Below are 25835 nucleotides of genomic sequence, written 5' to 3'. Positions count from 1 at the left end.
CACTTCCATTTTTGATACCAGAGGGAATTAGTCTAGTGGAAAATGTATTTGGAAGTATTTTCATACACAAATGTGTTTCTATGCAAAGATGTGAATACTTAATTTTTCACAATTAAAGCTATTTTGGTTGTCCATATCGTCCTTTGGATTTGAAAGCAAGCATGTTTTTTGTGTGTGATCACTAGAGCTCTGCTTGTTTGCTGACTGTCCTTTGGCAGTCTGGGACGAGAGGTTGGCTGCAGATGCTTGTGACAGACATGAAAGCTCTGCCAGCAGGCTTCCAAAAAGATTGGGAAACTTTAAATAATTTGAACTATAGTAAAAAGAGTATTCATCTAGTAAGAGTTGCTGCTTCAGGCGAAGTTAATGTGGAGAAGTAGTGGTAATGTAACTTCATGAGCCATGCATCGTGGCAGTGAAAATGCACCTGACTGGGCAGGTCTTAATGCTAAGATGGTAATCTCTGATTATCACCTGGGCCCAAAGATATTCAGAAAGTTCTGGCTCATGTAAACTATTCATAAATAATTTAGGTATCACTGATATTTGGTTATCTCTGACTTAATACGCATAGTTCTCTTGCAAGCATTTTGATTTAATGTTGAAAACTGTTTGATAGTAACCTCTAGTGTGCACCTGAGCCAGAAATCAATCACCAGCACTTCCAGATTGGCAGTGGAGTGCATATCATAACTCATAGCTTGGTTTTAGCCTTGGTTAAGTACCAAATTTCCAAAAGCACTTAGCTTAAATAAAATTAGCTTTCATTTGGAAAACTACTGCTGTTAAAAGAAAGATACAACTTTACTCGTACGTAAAAATATGGGGCAGTTTAAAAAAATAAAGCTGTTTCCTATGAGACATAATTGCTTAGTTGCCAGAGTACTAAATAAAACTTGAGGAGGTAAATAAGGTAAAGAAACGTATTTTCAAGCAGCAGCTTTGCTTGGAGTTTCTGTGTACCTGCGGACTGTAGTAAGAAACTACTACAGAAGACCGTTCAACATCTTGTGCAGTTAACAAGTAGTTACTATAGTTCTGGTTTGAATCATCCTACTGTATTGAGGTAAACTTAATGAAAGTAATTTCCAGTTCTTTTTTGCTTTCTTTTTAAAGCTACTTTTCGTAAAAGGAAACTAAAAGGTTCCCCCAGAAATTGTGACAACAGTGATGAGGAAGCTGCAAAAAAGCCAAAAGCTAATCATGTAAGTATTGTTTTTTCTGTCTAAGTGCTATGAAGTAAGTGGAAGTGCCTGACATGATCAGCAACAGTAGTGCCATGAACTCGGTGTTTTTTTAATCAGAAAATCCCATCAAATTCAAATCTTGCTCTCTGAGTTTTTCTGCTTTATTCTTTTTGGCAATGCTAAATGAAGTTACCTGTTTTGCTCTTTAATATTTATAGATTTGTGTCCTAATTATCTAGTTACTGCTCTCAGGGTAGAAATTGATGACAGGTAGCAGCAGTGTGTGAGGCACTGGGTACAGTTCAATTGCTGTGAATGTTAACGGGAGTTATCAGCTATGAGGCAACTTCATTCCTTATTTTTCCTCAAATAGGTGAAGTTCAACATCTTTTGTTACTCTTATCCTTTGCTATAGTAGTGATAGAATCATAGAATCATTTAGGTTGGAAAAGAACTATGGCGTAGGGAAATCTTGGAAAGCAATGAATCAGATAAGTTAAATGGAATGATTACTTTGACCTTTGTGTACAGATACTGAACTATTACCCAGCTGGTGTACCAAACAAGCTTCACTGGAGCTGGTTTTAGGCAGCAGTTTGATTTCTATGCTTAACAGCTCTGTTACAGTTAAAAGACTGAGGAGTGAGGAAAAAAATCAGCTGAAACGAGGATTTTTAAAATTTGTACTAGAGATTAGTAATGGAAATACTTGCACGTTTTTTAGCTCATGCTGAGAAATTTTCTCTCAGGGGTAACTGACTCCAAAAGCTAGAGCATGCTTCATCCCGTTACTGGCTCTTGTAGTTGCCATAGCTCTTTTCCTAATGATGCTGTAGGCTTACTAAGGGAAGGAACCATGTCCTCTGTTACCTGGAAGTACTTCTGGGTGATCTGGTTTATGTTTGTTCAGCAAATACCATCATTTAGTTAGGTAAATAAAAATGTTAGTGTCTTTGCTGTAGATAAGTAGATGTGTAACCGCTTTGCGTTCAGTGCTCTGAGAAGGAACATGTTTAATTTTTTGTGTTGAGTACATAACAGAACAGCTTGTGGCATGTAGAAGTCTTGGCAGTCGTTCATAAGAAACCTCCCTCTTTCCTGACTTAGAGTAGCTGTTGTGAAGCTCATGTTGACAAAAACTTTTTGCCAAGTTTTGATGTGACTTGACGGTGCTTTGACACAGCATTGGTTCTGTTGTGTTTTTGTTTCTTTTTGAAACACATCAATCTTCATATAAACACACCAATTGATGTGTTTATAGGCTCTGGCGGGTTAAATGCTACACACTTGTTAATCTAACTTAACTTACTTTTACCTCCTGAATGTTAACCCTACTGCCTTCTGCCTGAAATATCATGCAGAATCACTACTAACTATTATTTTTATTTTAAAGAAATACAGACTAGATAACTTTAAATTATTTATGTTTTGATATGTAACTTTGCACTGTATATGCTAATCAAATAAAGAATGCTAGTCTTTCATGACTGAAGACTTTCTACACTCTTGAAAGTTTTAGCCTTATTTGGAGTATTGATTGTGTATGAGGAATCACTTCTGCAACTTGGATTTGTCTTGAGCACTTTTGTCATTTGAAGTGACTCTAAGGTAAGCAATATTGATTAGGTTTGATTTTTCTGTAATTTACATTAAGCCTAAAACAGATTTCTTTTTCTGAACGTAGCTGGATGGATCAGAATCCCAAAGACGATGGGAGAAGAGAGAGATGCTTGTAAAGAAGCTGCAAAATACATTCCCTGGATTGGATAAGGAGGTGAGCTTATGTCTCCTGATAACAAATCAGATCTCGACTTCTTAAGAAAATGGTAGCTGTCAGTAGTCTAAATGAAACAGTCTTTATACTAGCAGTGCTCTCAGAAGGTTTCAAGGGTAGGAAGGCCTTCATTGCTCCTGCCCTTGGAATGAAATTTGCCCTTGACTGAGAGCAGCTGGAATTAGTCAAAGACTATGCAGAACTTTTTGTCCTGCTGTTTTGGTCCTGATGGCAAGCCTGGCCTCTTATAAAATGTATGGGGGAAATCCCCTTCCCTCTGGCCCTCTCTCCCCCCACAGATGATGAGGTATAGTGTGTGTGTTGCAGTAGTTTGGTACGTGAAGATACTCAGCAACTGATTAGGGCCTTTTAATACTGTACTTTTAAATTGTTGGAAGCAAAGCTTGTTGATGTGTTCAACCCTTTTGAAAAGTGGAGTGCAGGTCTGTGCTAAAGATGAACTGAAGGTTTTTCTACTTCTGATTTCCTTTCTTTTGAATCCTCTGACTTATGGGGGTGGGGGAAGAGTGTTTGCCTTATGGGATTAAAATTAAGTGTTCATATCTCAGTGTTAATATATAGAGAATTCTAGTTTCTGCTTATCTTAACTACAAAACAAAATTTCTCATCGCTTACTAGGAACTGAGAGATGTACTTCAGGAACATAACTGGGTGTTTCATGAAGCACAAGAAGCCCTGAGAGTATTTGCAGAAGACAGTGAAGGTATAGACAGACTTATAATCCATTTTATGCCAAGACAAAACAAACAGGCTTATAGTATAAATCTTTTCTAATGTCCAGCAATGACAGTCCTGACAGCGCTACATCTGGAAACTTTAACTGATACTTGAAAATAGTATTGAGGAAGGGAGGATGGAGGTAAAAGAAGGGAACTGGATTTTTCTCTACTTTTCAGTATCATGATTTATCATTCTTTATAAGAGATAATTATCTTTGCCTTGCTAATATAGATTTACATAAGGAGTTGTAATTACTTATGAGTATATCATAAAATATATTCTGAAATATGTCAAAGCTGACACTTGTTCCCTTCCACTTCCTTAAAAATAAGTTGTTTTTTATAACTTGAGTAATTTGTAAATCAGTAACTGCCAATACCTGCATAGGTGATGTGCAACATAAGCTTATTTATCTTTTTGAAATGTTTTTTAGTATAGGAAAATACTAAAGGCAGGCCTTAAACTATGCAACCAATATATAAATATCAGTACATTTGTTGTGGTAGTGAACAAGAACTCAAAAACTGTGACCCCAGGTAAATCTGCGCATTAGAACTTAAATACTGTTTAATGAGTTGATGACTTTTCAGAGTGTTACACAGCTGTCAGAAATGTGTGTGTTTTGCTAGATCAGCTGTTTCCAGTGCTCTTGGGGATAGGATACTATTCTTAGTTCTCTCTACTTGAAAGGAATCCAATTATCAGTATGCCTAAGGTTGGTTCCTTACCTTCTCGATAATCAGAAGGAGAAACAATAGATACTGGGATTGGAGTCACTCACTAGGAAGCTGGGGTTGGGGGAAAAAAAAGCATTGCAAGTGAGATGCAAGGGGGGGGGGAATCCTTCCTGAATATGAGTTGCCCACATACTGTTAAATAATCTCCATCTTATTTCAAGGCAGTGGTGTTACTGTGGTGTGAAATACCTAGATTCTTCCAGTTTCTTTGTTACCCTGCTTTTAATGCTTCACTGAGATGCCGTAAAACAGAAGCATTCGTAATTTGGAGGGGTGGGGGGTGAAAGTTGTTTTGTTTACTGAAACAGAATTCATTTCTTAGCAGTTGGATAGAGTTGGACTGGTATCTCATCCTAGTAGTATTATCACAACTCTTAAGCTATCAGAGGTTGCTCTTACCTCAAAGCTTCTGCAGCTCACACGTACAACATCGTGTTGCTCGTCTGTGTTCTAGGATAGTTGCTCAAAATGCTGTGCTATTTGAGCAATATACAAATTAGTGTTGTTCACCTACTCCCAGTTGATACTGTTTACATGTTTTAAACAGACTTAAATGGCATTTGCTGCTCTTTTTTCCCTTCTTGGTAACCCCTGCTATTGAGGCACTGTGTTGATATAAAACACAATTTTAATATTACATATGTGACTTTATTTTGGAAGAACAGTGGGTTTTAATGTGCCCTTAACCAGTATGTGTTGACTTGTTGCCTTCTCTATACCACACCTGTAGGCGTGGAATTTCCTTCCAAAAGTGAAGTTTCTGACTGGACCAAAGTCTCTGCAAACAGCAGAGGTGATGAGAATAAACAGAAGTTGAAGCGGAAATCTTCTGGGAGAGAGCATAACGGCTTTAGGAAAAAAAGCAAAAGTGTTTGGAGCACTAAAAGACAGATGGAAGACTCGGAGGACGAGTCAGCTTCTGAAGAAGGTGGTAGCTCCCTTGACCAGGACTACAGCAGTGGTGACGAAGTGATGGAGGATGGTTACAAAGCTAAAATCCTTAGCTTCCTGCAAGATGCTTCCCCCAGTGAACTCACACTGATTCCCCAGTGTTCTCAGAAAAAGGTTCAGAAGATAATAGCGCTCCGGCCCTTTAATAGTTGGGAAGCTCTGGTAAGTCTGCATTCTTGTTTTAATATCCCCAGCATGCCTAGAGTCAAGGTGTCTTCGGTCTAGAGAGGCATAGATGGGTGGCCTTAGCCTGATTAGGCTAAAATACTACATTCATTGTAAGCCAATAGCATTTCAAACAGTGTCATATGACCTAATTTTGAATGAATTAAGGGGTGATTTTGCTGAAAAACTCAAGCTGATTGGCTGACATTACTGTCACTCACCTTTTAGCGTAGAAACTTGGTTGATTTCACTGCAGAAGAAGAAATTAGAGCTTTCATTTAGGAAGGAGGTGTTTGCTAGCCTGTTCTAAGCTGTTTTAGCTGAAAACCCATGCAGAAGACGAGAATGTGGCAGAACTTTTACTGCAGCTACTTTAGCAGCAGCAGCAGCAGCTTCAAGGGTAGCTCCATGATGAAGATGCCAGCATGGATATTTTCAGTTTTAGACAAGGAACAGTCGTTGTCCGTGTTTTGTTCTTTTTTTAATCTGCTTCAGCTTTGTCTCTAGCATGGTTTTGCTAGCTAAGCAGCGCAGCCATTTTTTTAATGGAGCAAGCTGCTGTGTTTTTATTAACAAAAGGTAAAGCATCAGAAGGCTAAACCACAATCCACAACAGAAGAGAAAGCAATAGCTCTTGGTAAGTAGATTATCTACTGTCACTGGGATGTTACTTTCAAATGTTTCCCATGGTTTGTTTGTTGCCTTCACCTTTCATGCATTTCAGTTAACTGCAGGACGTCAGACCTAATACGGGCAATGTTCTAATAAGAAATTTGAAGTGCGTTACGGCAGACTGTCTTGGTTTAATTATTAGTGCTTTGAATTTTAAGTCAATAACTGTGTAGGCCTTCTTAAAGAGTAACTGGTACATGTTGTTGGTTTTTTTTCAATCAGTCTGTGTTCTGAAACCACCCCCACTAATATATACAAGATCTGTTTGTATTTCTTTAGAGAAGAATATGATTTCTTCAATATGCATAAAAACAAATAATAAATGTTATTGTGTGTTTTACCACAAAACAGCAAGAGTTACTAAAAAAAAAAAACTTTCAAGAAAACAAAATGATCTTTGTAAGAGTTGTCTTGCAAACGGGGGAGGTAAGAGAGATCCTTAAAAAAAAAAAAGAAAAAAACGAGGTACAGATATGCTGCAAAAAATCCGTTTTGCCTCAAGCCTTTGGCTTCTTACAGAACATCTGTCACACGGCAGTTCCTTTCTAAACTTGTTGGGTTTTGCCTGAGCTTAATTCTCTGCAGAAATATTTGCTACAGGGCTCTTACCCTTTTCTCTGTGTAAAATATTTAACAGAAAAACTGTATGGGCCTGTTCGTATTCAAAATATCTTCTTTCGTAAAGATTGCTGCTGTCAGCAACCACATGTTTGTCTAGTGTTGTGAATACTTGCCCAGAGTAGAAGTAATTTGCAGGAAACTTTAGCAGATGTTTAATATCAGAGTGATTTAATTGTTTATAAAGATCCAGTAGCTTAGTGACCCAGCATTTTTCCCTACCAATTAATGGAGTGGTAGAATGATGTAGAGAGTTGGTTGTTTTAGCATTGAAGAAATTGACCTAATTTTAAGGTATATTTTTTACTGTAATGATATCTACTGTAAAGATACTAGAAGTTATTTTGGTAAAACCTTTGTAAAGCACTAGATGTTACTGTTATTTAGGAGAACTGGGGAAGATCTTAAGGCTTTCAGCCTGAGGTGAAGATTAATGGCATTAATAGGAAATTCTGTTCTGTTCAGAAATTGGATGACTTATTCCAGGAAAACTTAAATTAAAACACTTATCTTTTTCTAGACAAACCTTTTAAGTTGCCCTAAGACTCTTTTTTTTTGGATGGATTTAAACAAATTTTAAACTTAAGAAATTACTGAGAATACTTGGAATTATTTAAATATCTGCTGTAAAAATACTTAAGGCAGGTGTTTAACTTGATCTAGTGACGCTTGTAATGCACAGGGGAAAAAAATGAATAAACAAGGTTCTCGAAAGTAAATGGAGAGCTGAAAATGGCTTTACTCACAAGAATGAATTACTTTGGCAACTTATAAGTGCCCATACTGTAGATCCACTGTAACTTCAAGGAGTGTAGGTTTATGCAGTTTTCCATGTTAGAGGTAACACTCCCAGCTAGTTTCCTATCAAATACTATCTTGCATGAACATTGCTTGGATATTTCTTGGAGGCTTTAGCTATCTGTTTCTTCATTTGTAGAATCAATGGTTCTCTGGGTGAGTACTTGTGACCTCCCTTTGAATACACTGTGTGCTTAACGAGAATAGGAGGTTACATATATTGGGATGCTTGTTCCTAAGAAGTGTATTTCTGAGTCAAAGCATGTTGCTTTCTGACAGGTGGGAATTTAAAAGCGTGGTCTGCTGTTGTAGAACCAGACAAAGCATGGAGCTAAAATAAAAGAGGGTGTGATGCTGAAATTGGTGATCTTGAGGAGCAGTTGAGGGGCATCTTCTGTGATGGGTAATTAGGGATTATAACACCAGGAGAGCAGATGGGTGACATGGGTAGACAAGCTAAAGGGCTGCCAGCAGAAAAGAAGGGTTGTGGGGACTAGGAGAAAAGAGAGGGAGATATATTGAGGACAGGTCTGTTTGTAGATGCTGAAATTACAATGAGGATCGAGAGCAGACAGTGGGACAGGATGAGGAAGAAAGCTAGCTCATCTTTATAGGTGTTGATGTGATTTAATGTGTTGGGTAGCTTTTGTGCAACGGACTCATGTTCAGCAAAGTCTTCCTCTTACTGCTCAGTGTTCAGGGCTGTTCTGTATGTACTTTGTGCTATCCACGTCCTCCTCAGGATAAGAAAAATGAACTCAGTGTTAGCAAACCAACAACTGTTACAGATATGTTCGCTCCTTTCAAGTCATTTCTATGTCAGCTTTCTACATTGCTCTCCTGTTTGCTTCAGGGTCCTTGTGCCACCCCACCAGCGCTGACATACTGCTGTGTCACTTTTGTTTTTTGAGTGGAGGCACTTCTGGACACCTGATGCCTTTCCTTCTCCTCCTTAATCTAAAAAAACTCGATGGTGATGAATTATTTCTATAACTGCACTCTTTTTCCAAACTGTTCAAGTTGGCTCATGTTGGAAATGTTATCCTCAGAAAACAGGTTATAAACTGTGATCACATAACCAAAATACCTGTAGGTGTTCAGGGTGTGTGTGAAACAAAAGATAGACCAAAGACTGGCTAAAAAGGCCAGAAAGAGCCTATCTAAGCCTTCTGGGTTTGTTATTTCTTGCCCTGTTGTGTTTGTGTGATGCAATTCCACGTTGCTTCTTGTAAATGTGGACATACATACTGGAGGGAGTTTAATGCTATTTTAGTTTCTTATTTTTAAGGTTTTATAAGTAACTGCTTAAATTTCCTTTTTAGTGTTGCCTCTCATTACTCTCATTCGCAGTCTTATTGTTTGTGTCGCAAACCAAGCCATCTCTTCTGGTAATGAAAGACCTCAACTGATGACAGTAGTTTTTAAAAGAACTGAAAATTTTTAAGGAATACATGCAAGTTATACTGATGACATTAAATATTATGTGGAAATTTTGACATAGCATGTTTTTAGTTTGTCACTTCATTTGAGTCATCACCATCCCATAAAAGATAGACTTGTCCATCATATTCTGTTTGCTGCTATACTATATGAGGTAAGAGAGAAACATCCCCAGGGAGGGGAGCATCAGCTCTGCTGTCATTTGTTATTCTGTTTGGCTGTACATGTACAAGCTCCCACAAAAATTAAACTAGCAAAAAAAATCCAGAAGTCTTGCACTAGAAGAAACAGAGTGGACGCAGCAAATAACGTTGGGTTAGAAATGGATGCTGCTGGAAGTGAAACTGGGTTTTGTTCGATCAAGGTTGAGGCTGTCTTTTATCCTTAAGCAGTGACGTGAAATCCTGAATTGCCTTCGAGTGTTCTAGACTAAAACTGAGCAGACTGCCAGTGTGGTTGGTGGTCGTTCACCCTTGGGCACTGCTGTCACGCGGGATCACCACGGGTGTTTGCTCAAGTGTGCTGTGGAAGCTTCCATGTTCACGTGCCCGTGATGGCCTCAAAGTTTTTGGACCTCTTTGGAAGGTAGGGGGTGAGAGCCCCTAGTCACCCAAAGGCTCTCCACAGCTCTACTCATGTTATGCGTGACAGCATAACACTGTGTTTTTCCGTGTGCAAACCAGTGGCTAAAATTTTTCTTGTTGTAACTTGGATATGAATGTTAACATGCTGATGTGAAATAATAGAACTTTTTAAATAACAGATGGCTTCATTCTCCATGCCTTCATTTATAGATTACAGGATTTAGATTCATGCCAACGAAGGCTTTAGGCATCAAAACAAATGTTGAAATTTTTTAATCGCCTATTAAAAATCATGTTCTTTGCAACTGTTTATTAAGAGGTGTCTACTTAAACTTTTTCACAAGCGTTGACATGTGCCTTTAGCCTGGTTTAACCTATGACTGTTGGTAAACTTTTTTTTTAAATAGACAAAACCACAAACAGAAGAAATAAGACTGAACACTGGAACTGAGGACTATCAGTAGAGGGCATTGCTCACTGGAGTTTTCTGGTGTCAAACCATGACCTACCTGTACTGTTCATTTTAATGAAACTGGCTTTTACTCTGCCATATTGATCACTTAATGCATAATAATTGTTTTATGTTATCCCCTTCCTTTTAAGAAAGGAATAATAGGAGGATATATTCCTGTTAAGCCTTGTGCTGAATTTTAACAGATGCAGATTTTTCTGAATTTCAATCAGATGTGGTTTCACACACAGGAAAAACCTGTACTTCAGTTTTAACAAAGAATGGCAAGTCCAAAGGTACTTGTATTCTTCAATTCTTAAAATCTGTTGATGAAGGACTGTGATAGGGAGTCATTGGGGGGAGAAAAACATGTTTTCATAGAATGATTCAGGTTGGAGAAAACCTCTAAGATCATCTAGTCCAACCTTTAATCTAGATTTGACAAGTCCCACCACTAAACTGTGCTACAATGTTCTATATCTACATGTTTCTTGAAGACTCTTCTGAGTAGTTGAGGATGGTGGCAGAGCAGTTACACCACTTAAAGGTCTGTTCTCAGCCAAGACAGGAGAAAATACCTACCTTTTATTTAAGGAATCAAAGTGTTATGGAAAGCGAAATGTCCTCATGGATCAACTGCATGCTTCTGATTTCAAGCAGTGGTGTGCTTCGACTTTGTAAACCAGGTGTGCTCAGGAGTTAGGACAGACCTTGTATTAGTTTGTATTTCAATCAAGATTCCAGTATTTTGACTCGTCTGCCAGCTTGCTTGCTCTGGCATTTAGAAAATGTATTTGTTTTGCAGAAGGGCAAATAAGGTTCAAAAAAAAAAAGGATAATATCGACTTGAAACATACATGTGCTAAAGAAAGCACACCGAATGTTGCTAAAATCTTGTCAAAATGGTGGTGATATCATTGAAAAGTACCAGTAAGTGCTAATGACCAGGTAGTTTTGTGTAAGATTTCAAAGAAGATAGTATTCATTGCAAGAAAAAGAAAGTTTAAGTGAATCTGAGTCTGATAAAGTTCTTTAATGCTGTTGTGATTTGACCCTGGCAGGCAGCTGAGACCCAGAAAGCAGCTCTGACCCCACGTGCGTGCACACTCCCCCCCAGCAGGAAGAGAGAGAGAATTGGAAGGGCAAAAGTGAGAAAACTCATGGGTCAGGATAGAGAGAGTTTACTACATAAAGCAAAAGTAGCACACACAAGCAAAGCAAACCAAGGAATTAATTTGCTACTTCCCGTTGGCAGGCAGATGTTCAGCCATTTCCAGGAAGGCAGGGCTCCATCACGTGTAGCAGATACTTGGGAAGATGAGAGTCGTAATGGCAAATGTTGCCCCCTCCTCCTTTTCACCTGAGCCTTTATGGCTGAGCAGGGTGTCAGGTGTCATATGGTGTGGGATACTGCTTTGTTCATCTGGGGTCAGCTGTCCTGGCTGTGTCCCTTCCCAGCTTCTTGCCCATCCTCACGCTCCTCTCTGGTGTGTCAGTGTGAGAAGCTGAAAAGGCCTCGATCCTCTCTAAGCATGGCTTAGCAAAAATTAAAACATTGGTGGGTTATCAACGCTGTTTTGGTCACAAATCCAAAATGCATAACCATACAAGCTGCTGTGAAGAAGCTAACTCTGTCCTAAAACGAGTACACACAAAAAAAGTGAAGAACTGAAAGATGAATCTATAGTCTTGGTTGGTCTTCTGAACATGCCAGCACTTGGTGACTTAAAAAAAAAAAAAAAAAAAAAAGGTAGTTTTGTGAAATTTCTTAGCCCTGAAGTTTTTGTTTTTGTTTTTTCACTCTGCCCAAGTCTGATTTGAATGTTCTATTTGAGGTACAGTTAGAACTGGGACTTAATGCTCAACTCTGGTTGGATGCATAATGAAATGTGTTATTTTCCCTGCTAAGAAATCTACTACTATCTCCCTACTGTCAGTTTTCTGGGTTTGTTTTTTTGTTGTTGTTGTTGTTTCGGGGTGCTTTTTTGTTTGTTTTTGTTTTATTAACAGATCTGTTGCCAACCCCTTCTTAGGCCAGCATCAATTTCTTAATAGCCTTCCTCATATCTTGGTTTGCTTTGATCCTTATGTTATGCTCATACCTTATATTTTTAATATCTAGCAAAGGTAGCCAGAGCTGTTCTGTATTAATCCTTGGTATGCTGCAGGTGGACAGAGGGAAGAGCAGCAGCTACACAAATCATTTTTCAGGGCATGCCAGTAGAACAAGGAAGTGCTGAAGTGCTTTTTGCTCTTGCTGTTTTAAGAAAGATTAGGGGAAAACTTGCTGAAAGCCTAAGGAGCAAAACACGAGTCCTCCAGTGCTGGCAGCACAATTTTATAAAGCTTTGTGAACTGAAAGATGATAGGCACAGTGCTGGGAGTTGTAAACCAGTGTTTGATCTGCTACTTCCCCATCTGTTATCAGCGTTCACAGTATTTTATTCTTTTGTTTTGCAGTTTACAAAAATGACTAAGACTACTGGCTTGTCGGAAGACATAGTGTGGAATTGCAAGATCCTGCTGAAGGAGAGGGACGTGGTTCTCAAGCTCATGAATAAATGTGAAGACATTTCAAATAAACTGACAAAACAAGTAACTAGGATTACTGAAGATGGAGGATGTGGATGGAATATAGAGCAGCCTTCCATTCTGAATAAGAGGTGTTGTTATATGTTAAATATTTGAAAGGGTGTTGGATAGTAAGCTGTGCTTGAACATGAGGATTTTCAAAATTGTCCCCTCTAAAAGCAGAGTCGTGTTTGCTCAACAGCTTTGTGTTTGCTCAGGGTTCTAGCCAGGGATGCGTGTGCAATGCTTGAGGGAATGCAACAAATGTTTTCAAGTGCATTAGGAAAGATGATAAGGATTATGAACATAACAAAAAAATGTAACAGTGTAATAGCTCCAGTTTTTTATGAATGTAGAATTTTAAGTGATGAGATTGCAAGTTGTAATGTCTTACAGACAAATGAACAAACAAAACGGCTTCACTAACAGACAACCTTGTGTGTCAGATGTCAAATGACAAATAATCTGGGCAAACTTGTAAAGGTTATCAGCTGCACTGGGGACCTCATTCAGAAAGTAGATATGCAAAATGATCTGGAACTCAGTATACAGTGGGAGGGACGCAGGGGGATTCCCTGAAGGGAAGGGTTTCTTTCAGACAAATAAATTGGTAATAGAGAGTTTAGGAGGAATGGAAATGGGGGACAGGCAGAGGAATGGGATGGGACACCTTTTTGTAAAGGTTAGGAAGTGTAGAGTTGAAGTGGCCAGAGTAGAACCTAAATTAGGCTTTGTAAAGTTTAGTTGTAAATAGCAAAATAATTTTTCTGGTGTGTCAAAAGAGAAGCAGAGAGGGAAAGGGAATTGTGTGAAGGGAGCTTCTCAGTGGTGGTTTGTTTTGTTTCGGGCTTTTTTGGCAAAAAATGCTACAGTAGGTGATTTGGTTGAGTGTTTTGTGGATTGTGTTTTCTGTTTGATGTCAACACTGGCAGTAATACCTATTGCTTTGTATTTTAAAAATTACTGGCTGTGTAACGGTTTTTAACTGCTAGTCAATCACTAATTTAAAAGAAAGGAATTTATTGTAGTGTTCATTTTGATTATTTAACTTTTATGAGAATTCAGATGCACGTCTTAGTTCAGAAATGCTCTTTGGTGTTCAGGTGATGAATTAAATAATTTGTGGTTTTTCACTGCATCAGGAGATCTGGACTGGAGTAAAATACAGGCAGCATTAAATTTGCCATACTCTAATGAACATAAGTATAAAACTGTGTTCCGCGGAGAAACAAACAAAAGATGGTAACATGGTAAACCTGATTTTTTTTTTAACAGTTTGGAACTGAAGCCATATCAGAAGATTGGTTTGAACTGGTTAGCACTTCTTCATAAACATGGATTGAATGGTATTTTGGCTGATGAAATGGTAAGTGTGAAACTGGTTATTTAAGGACTGTTAAAAGTATTGCAAGTGACTTTGTTATAATCTGTTTAGGACTTGTAAAAAATGAAAGAATTTGTCATTTATTTTTAGCTAATACAAATCACAGTTTCTCCAAGTGTTTCCCCATTTTTTTTCAATACAAGTAGTTGCTGAGCTCTTATTCTCAATTTGAAAGTAAAAGGTAACCTGAGATTCATGGACAGTGATAATTACAAGTCATATGATGTCATCTGATGGAATGGAACCAGTTTGTACCATAAGATCATCCTTGAACCATTTATTTTCATAGCTCTGTGCAAATAAATATCATTTACTCTGCTTGTCCAGCGCTTAGCTGTAGTGAGCCCCTATTTTCTACATTTCTCCATCACTTTCAAAACAGTTAAATGTACAGGGGGGGGGGACACAAACAGCACAAGCCTTTCCTGCTTCTCCAGCATTTTGACCATGTATTGTCAATATGCTCCTCGTAAGTTTCAAAATTAGAGAGTTTTGTTTGAGGTTTTGAGTGTCAACTGATTTTAATCCTGGCTGTGTTTCATGTTGTGATAAACAGAGTGAATAGATTGGTTTGCTTCACTAAGACATAAGCAGTGTTTCTCAACTTCTGTATTTTTTCATACCTGTAAGCACCAATTCATTCTTATTTTCTGGTAGAGAAGATAAAATTTCAAAGCCATGGTACAAAAGACAGGAAAGTGAGCACTGGTAGAAATGTAAGGATATTGCAAACAAACATGATTTCCCTATTAAATTCCACTTTCAGAAATAGCTGAACTATCATTTGCATGATTGGTTCAAATGGAAATGGTTAGTTTCCAAATGAGCTGTTGTCTGAAACACAGTTTCTTGGAGATTTGAGGGATGAACTAAAATGAAAAACTTCATGTATGAAGCAGGTTAATACCTGATGTTCAGATGTTGAGCTGAAAAGATAAATGAGTTTGACTGGAGCTGTACTTGAGAAGGAAATGTCTTCTGAAAATAATGCTGATTAATATTTTTTCTATGCAGATCTGTAGTCTTTAGTTAACACTGACTACAATGTAATCATGTTAGGAGTATGAAACACTATGTTCTAGAGACTATAAATTTTGTTTAAATTTTTTTTTTCTCCTAGGGCTTAGGAAAAACAATTCAAGCTATTGCGTTTCTGGCTTATCTCTACCAAGAGGGCAATAGAGGTCCCCACTTGATAGTTGTGCCAGCTTCAACATTAGGTAAGTTGCAAGCCTCAAAATTATTCTTTTTTTTTTTTTCTTAAAGAAAGGCTGGGCGGGTAATTGTGGATGGGCTGTCAAATGAAGATAACACTTTCATGAAGGAAGACAGTTTTCTTGTGGTGTGATATTCAGCTCCTTAAATCATCTGAAATGGAATGTAATCTGTACTAGAGGCATGCTTGTACTGAATTAATTAGAGCATATTAAATAAATCCATGTAAAGTCTGTCTGCTTCACAAAACAAATAAAGCTGCATGTTACAATTTGATCTTGTTTAGCTAAATGTTTTACTGAATATTGGCTGAAATTTCTAGTCTTCAGGTGGAGCTTAAGGTTAGGCTTCATTACATTCAAAATATCCAATGCCTTTTTCCTTTTTGCGTAGAATCTTTAGAAGTAGATCAAAATCCTAAAATGGTTAAGCTAATAGTGTGTTTTAATTGTATGTTTTGGTTGTTTAATGACATCAGTTGAAAGTACAAAGAATACAGTGGAAAAAAATACATCAGCAAAGCTGATGAGTTTTAGAAGCTAGTTCTTTGGAGTTAAATTGGATTTATTGAAGGACTAGGAAAAAGAAAGTAGCAAGAAAATACTGCTCTTAATTTTTGAGGCCAATGCATATTTTTTTAACACATCAGAAAAGTTATTCAACATCACTTCGAAATTGGCATTATCAATATGCTTTTAAAACCTACTAGAACCCACGTTTTTAAAATCCAAGGTGTAAATGAGTGCTTTTGTGAAGTGAGTTGTAGAGGCTTATAAACTGCAGTGGCAGCTTGGGCAAGCCGTTATTATTTGATGCTGTCAAGCAGGTAAAGCCTGGGAAGTGGTCTGCCTATAGTTTCTCTGATATTTTTCCATCGAGGGGTCTTTTCATCCCTAGCCTGGGTCCAAGTGGCATTTACCAGAAATCCCCTTCCTCAGTGGTTTGCGATTGTTTGAGACTAACCCTCACTCACAGTGTACTGTAAAGCATGTTTCCCTTTGGCCTGATAACATTATCAGTGGCTGCTTCGATGGCTGCACACCTGGAACTGGATAGAGTTAGGAAGCTTTCCCAGTTCCCAGAGGCATCATATTTCCTCATGAAACATTTCTAAATGAAAATGGTTAATAAATGAAATGATTGCTTTTTGAGGAAATAATGTCTGGGGGAGAAATGAGGCTAAGAGGTAATGAAATGCAGTAGATACTTGTATTATTTTAGACCTGGTAGGGTGGTGGCTGTGAACCATGCATGTATGATTTCAATAGGAGTTTGAAGTGTAATCTAGTTAAGCAGTAGGAAGTCGCATAAGAAAGGTTTATTTATGTGAAGTTGTTATTTTTGAATTGCTGTGTTAAACTGCTGAAGCCTTTTGAAGGAAGACTCTAATGGTTCCTGCTTTGTCAGTTGTTGGTTGCTTAATTTCCCTAAATGCTACCATTTCTCCAGTGTTTAGAAAGAAAATTCTCTGAAATGTTAAGAAATATAAGGGATTTGCATGAAGATCAGGCTTCTGTTTTAATGCGGAGGTGCATTTGGAATTACGTAAGACATGAGTATAAATAAACTTGTCTTTTTTAAAATGATGTCTTACAGATAACTGGATAAGAGAAGTTCATCTGTGGTGTCCTGAACTGAATGTCCTTTTTTACTATGGTGAGGAGTGCAATTTAGAAATTAATCCAATGATACAGTTGGTTGCATGTTCAGCCTCAGAAAACATGAGTTGTTCATAGAAGCATTATTTGTAAATAACTGTTTAAATACAGATATTTAATGCTGATAGTATTCCTTTATACCATCTTATTTTTACATGCATTTAAATTAAATGTAGTTGTACTCGTGTTTTGTCCTTCTATAGGATCCCAGGAAGACCGGAAACATCTCCGGGCGGACATTAATAATAAAGTTGTAGATTTCAATGTCATTGTAACTACGTAAGTACAGTAGTTAAAAAAAAAAAAAAAAACAAATTTAGTTAGCATCTACTGACCTCTAGTGGTATAACAAAATTAGTTATCTGCCAGTTGTATTTTACTAAAGAGCATGAGGTTTTCTTCAATCGTCCTGTGTGGTGTTTGGCAAGAGTCAAAGGCAATGGGGGGTTATCCTTTTCAATGTCACGTAATGAGGGGCGTGTAAAGCATGTTGACCTATCTTTGCTTTGTATATGAAATTCAGAGAACAAGTAATTAAAAAGCAATGTTTAGAATTTGGTGAGATGGGAAAGGAATTTCGTTTTCTCTTCAAGTAATGATAAAAAGATGTTTAATGCTGTAGCAGGTACTGTGTTTTTGTAAAAGATTTGTATGTGTCTTTGGAAAGTGTTACAAAAAGCAGTGACTGATCAAGTAATCAGTAGCTATTTGACAGGTAAACTCATATGGTTGATTACTTCTAGGCAGCTTTAGTTTAAGGCCCCTTATGTTTCTTTCTGTAGCTCTTAAAATTATAATTATAATTTATATATAATATAATTTAGTATATAGAATATATAGATAGATAGATAGAATATATCTATATATATAGTATATAGAATATAATTTAGTTGTGGTAGCAGAATGTTCATGTTAAATTTGCATTTAATGTGTGTTTTTTTTATGATGTATTTCTTCTAACAGGTATAACTGTGCAATTAGCAGCTCAGATGATCGAGGACTGTTTCGCAGGTTGAAGCTTAACTATGCAATTTTTGATGAAGGTCATATGCTTAAGAACATGAGCTCTGTACGCTACCAGCACCTTATGACAATTAATGTAAGGGATTTAGTTGTTTGTTGAGGGGGTTGGGGGACAACTCTCTTTCCTGTTCTGTCATTATGGGCAGTGGGGAAATAAAAGAAATACTGATTTTAAAAGTCATAGACACATCGTGGTCCAGAAATTTAATGTGCAGGTGATGCTGAAGTTTCAGGAGTACATCCTGCATTATAAGCTCTTTCAGGGAAATGAGTTTTCAAAAATATGTAGTTAATTTCTTAAAGCATCATTACAACTATGGTAGTGGTTCAGTTTCAGTGTTAAGCAATTTTCTAGTTTAAGCTACAGTAAAGATTATAAAATTGCTATTCTGAAAACAAAAATGACTCATATAAAAAACATTGTAGTATATAAGGATGTATCCTGATAGGACTACAAAAGAAAAGCTAGCTTTAAAATAATTTTTCTTGTAGCTTGCACCTTAAGTTAATAGCATTTAAGAGAAAATTTGAGTACAGCTCTTTTTCTAATGACTGATTTAGCACTTTAGTATTGGTTCAATAATAACATACTTACCACTTGAATTATTACAACTTATTTTTCAATATTTTTGTTAAATGCATTTTTAAGAAGCTAATCTCCAAGACTTTAAATTGTGACATGTACTTGCAATTCAAAACTTGTTCTTAAAATACTCTATGACCTTAAAAATGATACGATATGTGGGCAACAACAACAACAACAAAATATAGGGATTTTCTTACATCTGGATTATGCTTCTTGAATAATCTTAAATTGATCTGAGAGGTCAGTTTTCCACAGATCCCCAAAATACCTTGTTGACTTCACCAGGAATTATTCCATGAGATTTAAGTATATTTAAAATTTACATAGTTACAATTTAAATTAAGTTCACTTTCTCAGTTCTTCATGAGCTGTGTTGCTCCTTCTAATACTATTTTTTAATCCATTTGACTAATGTTTCTCGTTACTATTTTTCACTTTGGATGAATAGGCGAAGAATCGCTTACTGCTAACAGGAACTCCGGTTCAGAATAATTTGTTGGAATTGATGTCTCTCTTGAATTTTGTCATGCCACATATGTTCAGTAGCAGCACTAGTGAAATCCGAAGGATGTTCTCTTCAAAAACAGTAAGTGTTGTATATTCTCTTCTCCAAGCTAACGTTTTTTTTGCCATACTTCTGTGTTGTTGATACCTTATGGAAACAGGTAACGTGATTACGAAATCAAGAAAGTGAAACAATGAAATAAACCATTTCAAGTAAAAATATGTCATAACAGGATGTCTCAGAATGCTAGGTCATATTAGATCTGTCTCTTCTGGCTCGGTTTTCCTAAAATCTCTAAAATTGACAGAGAGCATTGTTATAGCTGAAAATTTCACACTGCAATTGAGTTCTTGCAATATTTTCCTTAGAAGAGTGCTGAAGAACAAAGCATATATGAAAAGGAGAGGATTGCACACGCAAAGCAGATAATAAAACCATTCATCCTAAGAAGAGTAAAAGATGAGGTAACATTTTATTTTTAAAATTGTTCTATAGTATCAAAAAGCCTGATGATTTTTGAGACTAACGTAATTCAGTGTCGTATTTCGTTTTATCTAAGAAAAGCAGGAAACTTGAGCTACTCTTCATCTTCCAGGAGTTTGGAATTAAGAATGTGAGCTGCTGCTGCAGCTTTATATTTTGGTGCTCAATATTTGTTGATTGTTTGCAGCTGGGAATTTCAGTTAAGAAAGATCACTGAAAGATTATTTGGTGCACTAAGCAGGCATCAAGTGGGAGATGTTTTCATTTTAAAATCCAAAACCTATCTGCTTCTATTTATAATTGGATGTGTAAAACAATGGAAAATTTTAATAATCTGAAAAGTGTATCTGTCTTACTGTGATTCTTACACACTTAGTAGTCAGTAGCTTGAAAAATAAATTACTGTGATTAGCAGTGGAGTAGCTTCCAAGTATTGCATTTGTTATTTTGTGTGTTTTTTGAGGTGTGCAGGTCACGTTACTTGAGTAGTGTGTGTGTGAGGTGTATAATCCAAAACAAGTGCTCAGTTTGTAAACCAGTCTGTTGACTTAGTTTCAGTTAGCAAAGTTGCAGCCAATGAAAGGATGGCATGAGAAGAATGAGTACAATAGCTTAAAAGCAGGCTTGTTAAATAGCAGTCGGTAATTCAATACAGTTTTTACCTGCTGCTTTTTTTTTCCTGTCAGGTCCTTAAACAGCTACCTCCCAAAAAAGATCTCATTGAATTATGTGCCATGTCTGAGAAACAAGAGCAACTCTACTGTGATCTCTTAAATAAGCTAAAGAAAACTATTAACAGTAATGGTATGTGATGGTGTCTCATTTGCCTTTGCTGGATTTCTTTTTCCATGCCTAGGTTGCTGTTAAACGTGACTACAAAAATCTTTGCTTTGTAGAGATGTCTAATACTCATAGTGGCTATATTCCTTCTATGATTTTTTTCCTAAGTCCAGTTAATAGGTGAAATATTAAATATAAAGAATATTCCTTATAATATTCTGAGAAATAAAGATGCATTATATACCTGTGCTACTAATATGTGTTATTTCTTTGTTGACAGAGAAAAACTCTGATATGGGAAATGTAATGATGCAACTTAGAAAAATGGCTAATCATCCTCTCTTACATCGTCAGTATTACACAACTGACAAGCTTAGAACAATGTCCACACTCATGCTCAAGGTAAGGTGATGAGATTCAGCCCCAGTTCTTAATTTCTCAGAACTGTTAATGGGGCTTAAATAGACTTTTATTGTCAGTCGTCTGGTCAAAAGTGTGTCTTTTGCAAATCTTAATTCATTGTTGCTGCTTTTTTTATTTCTCTGTGTCTATCCAGTGCTCTAATCAAGCTCTTTGTGTTTTAACACTGATTCTTATATCAGGTGTTAGAATGGAGAGAACAGTTCTGGGACTGCAGTCATCTCTTCATTAGCACCCCCTTAATACCTCTTCCCTCCACCCCAAAACTTAAAACCAAAATACTTACGGAAAGGTTTTGGGAGGACACTTGAGTATATTAGTATTTGTTGAGTAGCAAGAAATCTAGGCTATACAGAAGTAAAACAGGGAATGTAATAAGTACTGAACTATTAATTTTTTTTTTTGTCATATGGCTGGGGTTAATGCCTGTGGAGTTTGGGGAAAATTGTTGCTCCTTCTAAAGTACAAACAAAAGAGAATTTGGACATGCAGCAGGTACTCAAGAAAGTTGCAGCTGGCTTTGAATATCTCCAGCTTTTTTAAAAATAAAGCCAGTCAGGGTTGGGGGGAAGGGGAGAAGTCACCTATTGGTTTATGAAGGATTTTTGTCCCCTTTTTATTCCTGCTCGTACCATCGTACTCTCCAGATGTGGCTTTTCTTTTCCTCTTTCTTCCAGGCATGACATCCCTCTACCCACCCTACATCTTGGGCTGGGCTTCCCATGTCTTCTACCATCTATCCAAGGATTGGATCTCCCTTTTAGGGAGTGCCTCTTCAGGGGAAGAGATCTGATACAGGGGTAAAAGATCATAGGGCTTGATGGGAACTAGGTAATGACTGTGGAGGCTGAGCATATACTTCTTAGTTTTTGGTAGTACAAATTATTTTAAAAGCTAAATTGCAAAGTAACAATCCTCTACTATAAACCTGGGGTTCTAGATTTCATCTTTTGTTGCTTGCATGAGCCATGCTCTAGCATTTGTCCATGTCTAGTTGTGCTACTTTGGTTTTGTTCTTTCAGAAATTTTGGATGTAATCGTGTTTGTATTTTCTAGTCTCCCTAGCAAGGTTGTGCATTATTTCCCTTCATTTTTTGCTAATAGGAACCCACACATTGTGATGCAAATCCTGACCTTATCTTCGAAGATATGACAGTAATGACAGATTTTGAACTACATTTGCTTTGTAAGCAATACTCTCATGTCAGTGACTTCAAGTTAGACATGGATCAGATCTTGGATTCTGGAAAGTTTAGAGCACTGGAACGTATTCTGTCTGACCTTAAAGAGAAGGTTTGTACTACCAATGACTGAAATGTCTTTTCCTGTCCATCTAATGGCCATCTCTAAATAACTGTACCATCTGCTCACAAGCAGCTGTATATGCAAGCCAGTTGCTTTTGTGGGGAGTGTTACAATGATTTAATTTGTGTGCAGTACTGCAGAACAGTACTTAATACTTGTAACGTGTAGTCCTACTTGTGCATTTATATAAACAACAAAGTTACAGAAGCAAAATAAGAGTTCCCATTTTTCCAAGGGTTCATTCTGAGTTAACACAACAATTGCTGTATCGATGGATAGTATTTCCGCATCCGTGAAATTTGAGTCTGACTTTCTTCTGGCAATTGAATAAGACTGTATTACACTGACTCAGCATATGTGGTTGTTTTAATGTAGACGAAAGAGGTCACTGCTGTGAGTCATAGATTCAAACTGGCTAATTCTGCAAATAAGCATGTAGCATAATACTTCAGAGTATCCTGAATTTGCACAAGTGTGTGCTGTGCATCTGTTCGATGTAATAGGGTGCCACTGGTCTGTATCTTATGGAAAATGGCATAAATTTAACATTTCTTTAATGAAAGTAAGTAAAATCACTTTTTTTTTTTTACGCAAATAATACATCATTTCTTGTTCATCATCTGTAATTCAAGTGTTTTAAAGCTTTTGTTTTGCTTTGTCATTTCCAGGGTGACAGAGTTGTGTTGTTTAGCCAGTTTACCATGATGCTGGATATCTTGGAAGTTCTCCTAAAACACTGGCAACATAGGTATATTAGGTTGGATGGAAGAACACAGATTTCTGATAGGTATGTCACTTTTTTTTGTTGTTGTTTTACTGAAGATGAGTGAAGAAATGGATGTATGTGTGGTAGGAGGATGTGACATAACACCCTGGATTTTCTGATGTATAGAATTCTGTGGTGGCTGGGAATTGACTCTAGTTCGGGGTTTAATGTTAAATTTCAGATTGCGTTAGGGTAAGGCTGAAAGGGGAGTTTAGATGATCCGATTACTATCGTAGCACATCCAAATGGAAAACTTGCATCTTCAGCCATAAAAGATGTTTTGATTTGCTTGTGTGTAAGCATGACGTAACAAAAGCTCACCTGTAGACATTCCTTTGAAGTATAGTTTATTAAAGTAGACAGGTAAGCCCTTTGTTTCTTTAGGACAGACTGTTTACTTTGTCCTTTCCTTTGTTCTCCTGTTCAACAGCTGAAAAGGTTGCAGTGGTTTTCTTGTATTTGAGCTGTGATAGTTTTCTACTCTTCCCTATTCTGTGACTTTTTGGAGATGCTCTTTCTTTCCTTTCAAAACAAAACATTTTTTTTTTTTTTGCTGTGATGTTACTTCCCACTTGCAGCTAAAATCTCTGCCTTTCTTTCTCTGTCATGTGCAGTTAGTCATGAACCTCAGTTCTTTTCCTGTCCTGTCCCCCACAGATCTATTTGTTTTGCATGCTTCAGTCCTCCCCACCTTCTTCCACCAGGTTGCTTATTGTGTTCTGTGATGGTAATCCAAAATTTTTGTCCAAGCTTCACTTCATTCTTCGCTATCAGGCTGTCACTCTCAAAGTATGTTTCTCTGGTCACGCCTGAGGATTGTTGGTACCCTTTTCCTTTATGCCTAACATATGTACTTCTGAGTTGCTTTGCAATACCACTGGCCTCCTTTTAAAGAGATCATCAACTTAACTTCTGCTCTTTCAACTTAAGAGTGAGTGTGTTGTTTTTTTCTAAGGCCTGATACAAATGTTCTTGTGTTCTGTAGGATACATCTGATAGATCAGTTCAATACAGATATGGGAATATTTGTGTTCCTCCTGTCAACCAAAGCTGGTGGCTTGGGAATCAATCTGACTTCAGCAAATGTTGTTATTCTTCATGACATTGATTGCAACCCATACAACGATAAGCAAGCAGAAGATCGATGCCATAGAGTAGGTCAGACAAGGTAAGACTTCTTAATTATAATGTTTGTTTTTCTTGGAGGCAAGCTCTCAAAGGAGGACAATATTTTGATTTTAAAATTCCATTTCAAGCAGACACTTACATAAACCAGCTCTGGATTGCATGGGAGCATAGTTGTCTTACAGTTAAGAGTACTTAAGCAGTAATTGTCTTACAATTAAGCGGTGCAGACAGAATGAACCTTAACTACATCCTACTCCTTTATCAAATTCTCTATAACTTAAATTTGTGGTGCTAGAAACTGGTGTATTTGAATGCAGATCTGAAGTCTTTGGAAGTGGTTGGCAAAACTGTCATCTTCCAAAGATATCGAAGCTCTAAAATGCTACACTGTCCTGTAAAGTGAATCAATCATCTGCTTTAGAATCCTCACTAAAGAATAAGTTGTCGTGGGCAATAGAATGTGTTCAGTAACAGATATTTTAACAGTAGTATGGGACAAAGAAAAGTTCAGTTGTTTCTATTAGCACAGGTTTTTGTGACCACATAGACCCTTCTGGTGGCTGAGTGTAGGAGGGAAGAAGTTCTCTGGAAGTACGGAGCACAGTTGGTCCAAAAAGAAAAACTAGAAGTTCTAGTATTGCCCTTTAACCTCCTTGTTTTTAAACCACTGCCACCTGAGCAAAGGCATGAGTCCTTCCCATTTGCACTAATCCAGAGAAACTTTTACAGTGTATTTATACTATCTTATGTTTTTTAGAGAAGTAAAAGTCATAAAGCTGATCAGTAAAGGGACTATTGAAGAATCCATGCTCAAAATCAGCCAGCAGAAATTGAAGTTAGAACAAGATATGACTGCAGCGGATTCGGGTAAGTCTCCTGCTCATAATTATGTCCACTTAAGTGAGTTAAGGAGATCACTGAAATGTATTATTCTGAAAAACAAGATCTGTGGTTGAGATAAGACAATTTTGGTTTACATTAAACTAGAAAGATGTATTGTGCTGACTTACTGTGCAGTTTGACAGGAAGAGCTCTTGGAATCTGACACACAAGTCAATGCTAGATGCTTACAAGTGAGGATTTTCTACAGTTTTGGTATTCTAGATTTTTGTCTGTTTATATAAACACTAATGCATGTTTTTATCCTTCAGGAGAAGAAGGGACCATTCCAGCAGATATAGCCACATTATTAAAAGCCTCGTTAGGCCTCTAAAATGTAAATGTGGAATTCAAGGAATAAAGGTAATGTTGTACCCCAAGGACTCGTTCATAAAGTTTATGGTCACCAATAATGTAAATTTATAACTTTTTATAGTTTCTTCATTGTATTCCTCGTGGTATTGACAATTTTTAACACAACAGCATTCTTCTGATGCTTGAAAACAGAAATAGCACAAATGTGCCAACATCAGATGCTGAAAAAACATTATTTTAGAGGACATTTTTCAAAATGGGGACCTAAGTAGTAATTGTTTTAACAAATCTGCTACTGCTTAAGATTTGTCAGTATTTTTGTAATTATTTCTACCTCCAAATATATATATGAAATGACTGTCTGTTTCACTGGATTATGCGTGTAGATTTTTTATATGTGCCTTATTTGACAATGCTCGAGTCTGTTTCTGCTTGTTTCGGTTTACTTGATGTACTGTACTGGTTTTGTATCAATTTGTTCAAATAAAATTCCATCGATTAACAAAATGTTTTCATTTTGTGGTTATTGTGGGATGGGGTTTGATAAACTTGCATGTTATGTCCCCTTGCGTGTAATCCAAGAGGCAGCTTTAAAATGAGCTGGAATGCTCTGTTTGACCTGGTGTGGCTTTATCCAGTAGTAGATAATATAGTAGAAAATTCATTATACTCGAATCAAAGTTGTGATAGAATATAGAT

At 37.1% G+C, this 25835-nt stretch overlaps 1 protein-coding gene across 1 annotated transcript in view; it reads left to right on the top strand.

Moving 5' to 3' along the window:
* Nucleotides 1–25643, top strand: part of SMARCAD1 (SWI/SNF-related, matrix-associated actin-dependent regulator of chromatin, subfamily a, containing DEAD/H box 1) — a 44214-nt gene extending 18571 nt beyond the window's left edge. Inside the window, exons 6-24 of the mRNA XM_035539007.2 lie at nucleotides 1117–1205; nucleotides 2872–2961; nucleotides 3601–3685; nucleotides 5170–5552; nucleotides 12579–12781; nucleotides 13965–14055; nucleotides 15194–15293; nucleotides 16885–16944; nucleotides 17150–17225; nucleotides 17910–18045; nucleotides 19004–19141; nucleotides 19429–19524; nucleotides 20230–20347; nucleotides 20604–20725; nucleotides 21848–22036; nucleotides 22717–22835; nucleotides 23800–23982; nucleotides 24700–24809; nucleotides 25094–25643. Of these exons, the coding sequence (XP_035394900.1) occupies nucleotides 1117–1205; nucleotides 2872–2961; nucleotides 3601–3685; nucleotides 5170–5552; nucleotides 12579–12781; nucleotides 13965–14055; nucleotides 15194–15293; nucleotides 16885–16944; nucleotides 17150–17225; nucleotides 17910–18045; nucleotides 19004–19141; nucleotides 19429–19524; nucleotides 20230–20347; nucleotides 20604–20725; nucleotides 21848–22036; nucleotides 22717–22835; nucleotides 23800–23982; nucleotides 24700–24809; nucleotides 25094–25155 (2450 nt within the window). The 3' untranslated portion in view covers nucleotides 25156–25643. The remainder of the gene's footprint in view (nucleotides 1–1116; nucleotides 1206–2871; nucleotides 2962–3600; nucleotides 3686–5169; nucleotides 5553–12578; nucleotides 12782–13964; nucleotides 14056–15193; nucleotides 15294–16884; nucleotides 16945–17149; nucleotides 17226–17909; nucleotides 18046–19003; nucleotides 19142–19428; nucleotides 19525–20229; nucleotides 20348–20603; nucleotides 20726–21847; nucleotides 22037–22716; nucleotides 22836–23799; nucleotides 23983–24699; nucleotides 24810–25093) is intronic.
* Nucleotides 25644–25835: the final 192 nt, after the last annotated feature.

This window comes from Cygnus atratus, chromosome 4 (assembly GCF_013377495.2).
Source record: "Cygnus atratus isolate AKBS03 ecotype Queensland, Australia chromosome 4, CAtr_DNAZoo_HiC_assembly, whole genome shotgun sequence".
Taxonomy (NCBI): domain Eukaryota; kingdom Metazoa; phylum Chordata; class Aves; order Anseriformes; family Anatidae; genus Cygnus; species Cygnus atratus.
Note: the sequence above shows the minus strand (reverse complement) of the source record. Positions and strands in the feature narration are given on the sequence as shown.